Source organism: Myotis davidii, unplaced genomic scaffold (genome assembly GCF_000327345.1).
Source record: "Myotis davidii unplaced genomic scaffold, ASM32734v1 scaffold59, whole genome shotgun sequence".
NCBI classification, from domain to species: domain Eukaryota; kingdom Metazoa; phylum Chordata; class Mammalia; order Chiroptera; family Vespertilionidae; genus Myotis; species Myotis davidii.
The window spans coordinates 6,127,816-6,138,486 of record NW_006293001.1 but is presented as its reverse complement, the minus strand read 5'-3'; the positions used below and the strand labels follow the sequence as shown (position 1 = coordinate 6,138,486).

Sequence of the window (10,671 nt, the reverse complement as noted above, 5' to 3'; positions counted from 1 at the left end):
AGGGAAATAGCTATTGAGCAGGATCAAAAATCAGATCGCCCAATCTCTAATCACTGTACTGTGGTGTTCCTTTCTTGTCTAGTTGTTAGAACTTATAGTTTCCTCTACACTCAGAGGAATAAGTGATGTCCATATGCTATTCTTTATATTGGGGTGAAATTACAATCATGTTTATATTATTTTTAAGGTCCTGAACCTCTTTCTGGCCTTGCTCCTGAGCTCATTTAGTGCAGACAACCTTGCAGCCACTGATGACGACAATGAAATGAACAATCTCCAAATTGCTGTGGACAGGATGCATAAAGGAATCGCTTATGTGAAGAGAAAAATATATGAATTTATTCAACAATCCTTCGTTAGAAAGCAAAAGATTTTAGATGAAATTAAACCACTTGATGATCTACACAATAAGAAAGACAGCTGTATGTCCAATCATACAGAAATTGGGAAAGATCTTCGCTATCTTAAAGATGTAAATGGAACCACAAGTGGAATAGCAACGGGCAGCAGTGTTGAAAAATACATTATTGATGAAAGTGACTACATGTCATTCATAAACAATCCCAGTCTTACTGTGACGGTACCAATTGCTGTAGGAGAGTCTGACTTTGAAAATTTAAACACAGAGGACTTCAGTAGTGAATCAGATCTGGAAGAAAGCAAAGAGGTAAGATTTTGTAGTTGTGGGTAGATATGACTATGTATGTGTATTTATAATTATATATTTTCTATCTAGATTTTTTTTGCCATCATATAAAGTTTTATTTCACTGATAAATCGAAGATTTAAGACCAGGGAAATGATTGATAAATTGAAGAGTAATGTAGTTTTTGTGTGAATTTTCTCATTTTTATTAATGGATATTTGTTAGATGGTGAATAAGTGAGTGATCCCAGAAATGAATAAGCATCATCTGACTTAATACATATGATAACTTTGAAAGGAATGTGTTATTATTCTAAATTTTCAGAGAAGAAAATTAGCTGATGGAGCTTAAAGTCATATAACGAATGAGGGGTATAGCTGAGAATTGAACTTACAGTCTTTGTTTACAAGGGTTTGTATATCTTCCATTGCATCACATTGTCTCATATACATGGAAGAGAACTTAACAAGAAGAAATATCCTATATAGATCCTCCAATTAAAATTATAGTGACCTATGTGTTAATCTTCCAGGATGCCATAGAATATGTCGTACACGGCATGGTTTAAGCAACCAAAATATATTCCTTCACATTTCTGGAGGCTGTAAAGTTCGAGATCAAGGTGATAGCAGGGTCGGAGTCTGGTGAGAGTGCTGTCCTGGGGCTGCAGATGGCTGCCTTCTCACTGTGTGCTCACCCGGCCTTTCCTTGATGTCATTTGTGGAGAGACAAAGAGCTCTGGTGTCTTTTCCTCCTCTTTAAGAGCAACTGCCCTGTCGGATTAGGGCCCCACCCTTAGGATCTCCTTTAACCTTTATCAATACCTCACAGGCCCTGTCTCCAAATACAGTCACACTGGGAGCTAGAGCTTCAAGAAATTAATTGTGGGGCACACAATTTACTCCATGGCAACTTAATTAGAAATATTAAGCTAAAACTCTAATGGATATGAAAGATAATTCAAAAGAAGTCTAGAATAAAGCATCTTCATTTCCCATTTATTGTGGGGAAATCTCAAAAACAAAAAAATACTCTTTAGTTTACATTGTTTAAATTGTTTTCTTTTTTTAATTAAAAGGGTTTGTTTATCTTCATTTTAAGATAAAGTGGAGGTAATAAAAGAAATGTGAAATAGGGACAGATTATTATTATTATTTTGAAATTTATTTGTATTGATTTTTTTTACAGAGAGGAAGGGAGAGGGATAGAGAGTTAGAAACATCGATGAAAGAGAATCATTGATTGGTTGCCTCCTGCACACCCCATACTGGGGATCAAGCCCGCAACTCAGGCATGTGCCCTGACCCAGAATCAAACTCTGACCTCCTGGTTCATAGGTTGATGCTCAACCACTGAGCCATGCCAGCCAGGCTAATTAAAAATTTTAATGTTGACATTATTGCAAGTATATTCCACTTTCCCTTCCTTTGCCCACCTCAATCCACCCTCTCCTCCTCCTCCCTCCGCCTTTACCACACTCATGTCCATGGGGTTCGCATAAATGTTTTTTAACTAATCTCTTCACCTTCTGTATCTAATCACCATCACCCCCCCCCCATCTGGTATTTGTCTTTCTCTGATTGGATTATTTCACTTAGCATAATACTCTCTAGTTCCATCTATGCTAATAACAAAGGATAAGAGTTCCTTCTTTTTTACAGCCATGTAGTGTTCCATTGTTTAAATGTACCACAGCTTGTTAATCCACTCACCTGCTGATCGGCACTTGGGTTATTTCCAGATCTTAGCTATTGTAAATAATGCTACTGTGAACATAGGGTTGCAAATATTTTTTGATTGGTGTTTCAGGATTCTTAGGCTATATTCCTAAGAAGTGGGATCACTGGGTCAAAAGGCAGTTCCTTTTTCTCTATATCCTTGCCAGCACTTGTTGTTTGATGATTTATTGATAGTAGCCATTCTGTGAGGTGATACGTATATTACAAACTATATAATATTGTTATGAAAATTATTACCATTTATTCAGTAAGCATATGCCAAGCATTCCTCATGTGTTATCTGGTTTGATTCCTATAGCAACTATGTGAAGTAGGGACCATTTTATAAATAGAAACTAAAGCTTAAAGAATCAAGTTAATTGCCTAAGGTCTATAAAACAGTTATTGAGACTCAAACCCAAGCCTGTCTGACTAAAAAGAGAACTAAACGCTTTCAGTAGACACATTAAATATTTGTTAACTAGAGGCCTGGCACGGGTAGGATCCCTAGGCCTGGCCGTCGGTCAGGGTGATCAGATTCCCTGCCTATCAGCCTCACCCCCCTGCTCCTTCCCTCACTCCCTCAGCACCCCGCTGCGGCCGCTGGTTGCCCGCCATGTTCCACGCTGCCCCTGGTGGTCAGTGCATGTCATAGCAAACGATTGAACTCTCAGTCAAACTCCTGAGGGGACAATTTGTATATTAGCCTTTTATTATATAGTACTAGAGGCCCAATGCACGAAATTTGAGCAAGGGGCTTGGCCTCCGCCACGGTGGCAGCTGCCTCTGCCTTGGCCCCCGCCGCAGCAGCTTTGCCCAGAAGGTCGTTTGGAAGTTCGTCAGGAAGGTCGACAGGAAGGTCAACAGAAAGGTGGTCTGGTCTAATTAGCATATTACACTTTTATTATTATAGATTATGTTATTTGACATTAAAAATTAATATCAAAACACTAGTGACTCTGCTCAATATAGCAAAATGAATTTAAAAATGGAAATTACTCATTTGGTTTACAATTTTATTTTCTAGCTGGGAATTATTAATGAATTGTGCAGATTTTTTTTTTTTTGGTGTCTAACTTATTTGCGTTATAATAATTTTCTGTTGGTCCAATATATGATGGAATGTTATTTTTCTTTTGTTACTTTAAAGCTAATCATTGATACAAAAATTCATGTTAAAAAGCAGAATTTAGAATATATTAGAGTTTTATTCCTCCACCATCACCTCTACTCTGGGCAATTGTTTAACTATCATTAGATTTCACAATAAGAACAATTCAATATTTAGTAAATGTGAATAATCTACTGAAGACTGACACTCTAACAGACAGCTTGATGAAGAAATCATCTGGGTTTTAGGGATGATGTGGGAATTAATGACTATTTACTTTTTCTAGCTGCTCTGTGAAAATACTAAATCTCTGTACAGTGGTTTTTCCTTTGATATTATATGGGTGTTTTGTTGAGAGTCTTTAATAGAGGCCATTTTAAATTTTAATATGCTTAGTGTACATTGGAAATATTTACTAATGCACAATATACACAATGAAATATTAATATTGTTGAGGTTGTAGAACATCTCATTTACGTATGACTTAAGGTTATATATATATATATGTATATATATATATATCTTAAATATATAATAATAGTGAAAAGTTCACCTTTAATACACTAGGCATGTATTAAAATAGTACATGCCTAGGTTTAAAAATAAATATTTTTCTCAAAAATAATATTTATAGACACATACATATTCTGTACCCTTTTGACCCTAAATTCTAGGTTTATTTTTTAAAATATGTTTTTATTGATTTCATAAAGGAAGGGAGAGGGAGAGAGAGACAGAAACATCAATGATGAGAGAGAATCCTTGATTGGCTGCTTCCTGCATGCCCCCCACTGAGGACTGAGCTCGGGATGTGCCCTGACCTGGAATTGAACTATGACCTCCTGGTTTATAGGTCAAAGCTCAACCACTGAGTCACACCAGCTGGGCCCACTTTATTTTTAATATATTTTAGCTCTTATTATCAATTGAACTTATATTAAATACTATAGATAAGTTCCCTCTAACAAACCAAGTCTAACATAAAAGCAAAAACATCCTAAGATCAAGTCAGAGAACAAGAAAATACTATTTAATCATGTACTCTTAAAATAATATCATGGAGTATTTTATTTGCTTCACTTTGTTTTCACACTCAGGGTCAAAATCATTTGTTTCCATAGCAAACATTTTTAAAAGGAAAAATGTTGCATAAAGCCACTGAGAAGAAAAATGTTCCTACTATCAGGGCTGTAGTTATTAAATGGTTATTGTACGAGGCTAATTGGATGCCTCAGGCACCATGTGTTTCCGGCATTCTCTAGGTTCCCTTGTTACGTCAGCCTGCCAAAAACACATGGAGAATGCAAGTCAGTGCAGACTCTGTAGTTTAGCTACTGAGAGTCATGTGTAGAAATACACCTGTTTTCAAATAAACTAGCTCATTTTGGAAGTTAGTAAATTAAAGGCTGATTAATGGTTTAGTAAACATTAACATGGGTTTTTAAAATAATCTATTAATCTAAAAGCTATGAGAATCAGTGGCTTTATTAGGTGAATTTCAAAATAAAATAAGATTTTAATGTAAGAACAGAAAAGGAAAAGTTAATTGACCTTATTGGTTTTTAAATCAATAAAATACTTGTTTGAGGATGTTTTATTTTGCTGTTATTCAATTTATTTAGCATTTTATTTGAATGTATATCTAGTGTACTAATGTAGAAACAGATTCTTTCCACAAATCTTTCCCTTCTCTTTTTGTATAATAGTGTTATTACCCCAATCAATAAACTACTCAGAACCACTTTATCTTTTCTTTCAATAATGAGAACTATACGAATATATTGATAAAAGTAATGTATACTGATTGTGAGGGTTTTAATAATATTCTTTTAGCCTTTGATAAAACAAAGAAAAATTCAAAAAGGACATTGATAGCTTGAATATTATCCTATATAATAAAAGTGTAGTATGAAAATTGTCTCCTTGACCGGGAGTTTGTCTGGAGTTCGACCAGGGGGTGGGGTCGGCCGAGGGAACGGAGGGAGGCCCTGGCCGGAGGTGGTGGTGGCAGCAGGCGGCCAGAGGGAGGAAGGGAGGCCCTGGCTGGCGGCCGCTAGGGACCCTACTAGTGCACGAATTTTGTGCACTGGGCCTCTAGTAAATAATAACAGTAAATATGCTATAAACGTTTATTATTTCAAAAATTATATTTACAGAGAATTCTTATTTTTAAATGCCCATGTTACATTTATATAAATTAACAATATACTGGATCTCAAAGTAAACCTCAATAAATTCAGAATAGTAGATACTGCATAGTGTAATTGTCTCCATAAATTCAAAATGGAAGACATCATGTAGGTTATTATCTAATCACAATGCAGCTAAACTAGAGATTAATAGTGAAATGACAAGAAAAAATTCTAAACACTTGAAAATTAAAAGATTTGCTCCTAAGCAAATATGGGGGCTTCTCTAATCCATAGAACAGTGGATTGCTTAGTACATGTTTCTGATTGGCTATTTGTGACTTCATGACATAGCAATCTGAGTTCACATCTACATTGTGAGTTATGGCAAAGAAGTCCATATAGGCAATTTCCTTATTTCGTCTTCTTATCCAAAACCTCTTCGTTTCAAAGAGAATTCAAAATCAGTTGATACTACTAATCCCTTCTTGGTGGGCTACTTATTACCAAAATTAAAGTGATTTGCTAATTATGTCCATCTCGTGCACAGAAACTGAATGAAAGCAGCAGCTCATCTGAAGGCAGTACCGTCGACATTGGCGCCCCTGCAGAGGAACAGCCTGTGGTGGAGCCTGAGGAGACCCTGGAGCCTGAGGCCTGTTTCACAGAAGGTAAGGAACATGACCCTCCTGCTAACCTTCCCTTTGTGGAGTGAACTTTTGTTTTGTGTGTGTGTGTGTGTGTGCTTTTAGCTCTTGATCACCCAAAATAGACCACTCATAACAGGATAGAACTTTGTAGTGGATCTATTTCAATGACCTCTAACATGCTAATGAATTTTCAATCTGTTATGTTTCAGCTATCTCTGCCCATTATGTGGTAGGGATCATGAATGTGGAGAAAAATACTTTAATATAATCAAAATTAGTGACTAATGTATCATTTTTAAAATAAAACGATTGCCAAAACCGGTTTGGCTCAGTGGATAGAGCTTTGGCCTGCAGACTGAAAGGTCCCAGGTTCGATTCCGGTCAAGGGCATGTACCTGGGTTGTGGGCACATCCCCAGTAGGAGATGTGCAGGAGGCGGCTGATCGATGTTTCTCTCTCATCGATGTTTCTAACTCTCTATCTCTCTCCCTTCCTCTCTGTAAAAAAGCAATAAAATATATTTTAAAAAAATAAAACAATTTCACAAGTGGGCATCTTTGTTTTCCCTATGAGTAGTAATTCCCATAATCAGATTTTCTGGAGAATTTGAGTTTTGAAGAGATGTATCTATTTGAATATTCTCTATTTAGTGATCCCTTCTTCAAAGGCCTGTTATCTAATATCTTCCTCTAATTCCTATATAAATTATACACATCACTCAAAGTCCTTCTCAAACTACTTTCATCTCACCATAGTGGAAAAGAACTCAGCAGCTATAATCAATAGATCCATTTAATTCTCCTGATAACTAGTCATATATTCTTTTATGAGAGCTCTTCTCTCTTTTGAACTGTTATATGTCTCTTCTCTTTTTTTCTCTCTTCCTCCATCCCTCTCTCCCTTCCTTCCCTTTCTGTTCTTTTCCCTTTTTTTTTTTCAGCATACCTGGCTTCTTTTTTCCCCCACTTGAGGCAGGTTTCCTGTGTTTATATCTTTTCTTGAAAATCGGGATGTAATACTATTGGGAGCAAGGTCCATGTTCTTTTCTTTTCCCTTTCTTCTTCCCTTCCTTCCTTTCTCCTCCCCCTCCCCGACCTCCTTCCTCCCTCCCTCCCCCCCTTCCTTCCTTCCTTCCTTCTTTCCTTCCTTCCTTCCTTCCTTCCTTCTATCCTTCCGTGTATGTATCCTCCCTGGTGCTTACAAAGTCATTCACAGTTTCCTGTTGATTTAATTCTTATGTTAGAGTGAGTGGAAGCAGTGTAAGGAAAAAAAAATGACAAATAAAGCAGGGCCATGCAAATCACATTTTAGTGAACAAAATTAATTTTGAAAATTATGTAAACTCTTCTAGGAGCGCCACAAGAAAACCTAAACAGTAACAAACCTAGCATTGTTGGGAGAGATGTAGGTTATTACTTTATATTCTCTTTAAAAGGGAAGATTTCTGTTTATTATTAATTTCCATTTTGAAGTCCTTTTCTAGTAGGAGTGGGAAATGTCCAGCCCGCGGGCCCTATAAGACCCATGAAATATTTTGGCCCTACCAAGGCATTAGGGGTGAGTCAATTAAATATTTGACCAAATATAGCAGGCTAATTTTTAAGTTGATAATTTTGTATGGCCCTGGAATGATATTATAAATATCCAAATGGCCCTTACAGGAAAATAACGTTCCCCACCCCTGCTAGAGACTTTAACAGAGGGCAATGGGATGACAGAGGAAAAGGCAAAGCTCCTTTACATTGATTTGTACCAGTGGTTCTCAACCTTCTGGCCCTTTAAATACAGCTCCTCATGTTGTGACCCAACCATAAAATTATTTCCGTTGCTACTTCATAACTGTAATGTTGCTACTGTGATGAATCGTAATGTAAATATCTGATATGCAGGGTGGTCTTAGGCGACCCCTGTGAAAGGGTCGTTCGACCGCCAAAGAGGTCGCGACCCACAGGTTGAGAACTGCTGATTTGTACTTTACAAAGTTCTTTATGGAGAATAACAGGTGAGTCAGAAAAAGCAGGTATTATTAGCCAAGGAACCATTTAAAGAGCCTGAATGATTTTATAACTTTAGCTAATAAATGTGCTCTCACTACTCAGGCTTAGAGAGTTATCCTAGCAAGGTAGAGCTGGCAAAGGGGAAGAAAAGATGTATCTGGGACATGGCAGACGTTATTATGGAAGCAGCAGAATTATTTTATCTATTTGAACATTATACTTGCAGGCTGTGTACAAAGATTCAAATGTTGCCAAGTCAGCGTGGAAGAAGGGAGAGGAAAACAATGGTGGAACCTGAGAAGAACATGTTTCCGAATAGTTGAACATAACTGGTTTGAAACCTTCATTGTTTTCATGATTCTCCTTAGTAGTGGTGCTTTGGTGAGTGAATATTAAGCAAAAGTGGTATAATCTAAGTTTTAGAGTAATCTAATACCAATGACTTATTAACCCTTTCTGTTGCATTGTTTTAGTAAATGCACATTTCCCCCTCAACTTTCATTGTACATCCATTTTCATTTCCACAGCATCAGCCATCACCCCCATTTAATTAATCCCTAACTGTTATCCCTGCTTATGACTTCTTCCTGGAACATAAATACATCTCTATATCAACCATCCTACCCTTGAACCCGTTTCCAAGACATTTTTAATTACTCCCGCCTGTTTCATATCTTCCAGACTATAGACTTAATGTATAACTATTTATTTCTGAATTTAATATATATATTTCTAGAAAGTTATTTAATTTTTGCTTATTCAGTAACCCAGAAAATTTCTCCCTCCAGTTTATTCATTATAACCGAATAATATGAATATTTAATTACTTATATTTTAATAAGAAAGTGAGCATGGCAGCTACAGTGAAGTTAATGATAATCCTGTGATTGGGAGTTTATAACTTTTAAACCCTGGTGAATTGTGTTTCTGAATGGTATTATTATCTCTTTATGGACAGTCAGTAAGTCTTTAGGAACCACTTCTCTGACCCTTTTGAATTATGAAACTATTCTTACGCTATTTAGGAAACAATGGATATTGGTAACAAATACTGGTCAGTGTGCCTAAGTGATTCATTTAAGGATTGGTTTCTCTTTATATGAAGACTTCCTTTACATCAGAATAAATTTACATTTATATAAAAATAAATTACCAAAATATAAACTGTAACATATAGATAGCATGTCAGAAAAAACACTAACACAAATGGAATACTTAAACCATTAGAGCGATGATAGATAGATGATAGGTGGATAGATGGCTCTTAATGTTTCTTTAACTTAAGTTTATAATTAGAATATAGGCCTATATTTTCTGCATACTTCTCTGATAAACTGAATTTCTTTATATACTACTAAGACAAGAAATAATACTTTACCACTGAAATAAATGTGAGACTTTGATGTGAAATATCAAGAGAGGTTCATAATAGAAGAATACATATTGTGGTCTCAATAAGAAGTAATTTTATCTAAATGAGAAGTAATGTAGACTAGTAATGTATCAGACCTTGTCTTTGCTGAGAAATATAAACTATCAACAAAATGAAAGGGGAAAGGGACAAATGAACCAAACCAGTAAAATTGGACAATGTGATTATCAGTTACAATTCTACTTTATGTAAAATATAAGCTTTACTTTTCATTTCTTCAACCTCTTTTCATTAGCAAAAAGCCAACAAGGGGAAGCAAAAGAAATCAAATAAAAGGAATAAATAACTTCAAGCTGGGATAGTACTATCAGGATATGACATCAAGCACTATTTTCTAATAAGTCAAATTAATTCATAAACATTTACTTTTTTTCTTTTAGCTATATTATAAAGAGAGACTATAACTTTTCCCTTGATTTATTAAAAGATCTTAAAGAGAAAAAAAAAGCAATAACTATTGTTCCTCTGCCCTCCTATTCCAATAGAATATCATACATATATATGTATATATAAGTATATACACATATATACTTATCAGAAAAAAATAGCTTATAGAGTGCAATGGTTTTAGAAATCTAAAATGTATAACTTTTTCTTACAGGCATTTGAAGATATATATATTGATCAGCGAAAGACAATTAAGACAATGTTGGAATATGCTGATAAGGTTTTCACTTATATCTTCATTCTGGAAATGCTTCTAAAATGGGTGGCTTATGGCTATCAAACATATTTCACCAATGCCTGGTGTTGGCTGGACTTCTTAATTGTTGATGTAGGTATTCTCCATATCTTTGTCTTCCATTAAAGGTAGTTTTTGTTATGTATATGCTAATTCTAAAATAATGAGTCTCTGACCACTATGTTGACGGGATGTGCTACATAATAGTCCCTAAACTAATTCACTGAATGTAACTGTAGTTTTGGTAAGAATAGGCTAATTTAGTAATGATTTAGCATTGGAAGGATGAGATTTGTGGTGATTATC

At 35.6% G+C, this 10,671-nt stretch overlaps 1 protein-coding gene across 1 annotated transcript in view; it reads left to right on the top strand.

The window, feature by feature from the left end:
• SCN1A (sodium voltage-gated channel alpha subunit 1) overlaps positions 1-10,671 on the top strand; it is a 122,863-nt gene that overhangs the window by 87,150 nt on the left and 25,042 nt on the right. The window contains exons 18-21 of the mRNA XM_006766497.2: positions 188-667; positions 6,155-6,275; positions 8,478-8,632; positions 10,285-10,458. Of these exons, the coding sequence (XP_006766560.1) occupies positions 188-667; positions 6,155-6,275; positions 8,478-8,632; positions 10,285-10,458 (930 nt within the window). The remainder of the gene's footprint in view (positions 1-187; positions 668-6,154; positions 6,276-8,477; positions 8,633-10,284; positions 10,459-10,671) is intronic.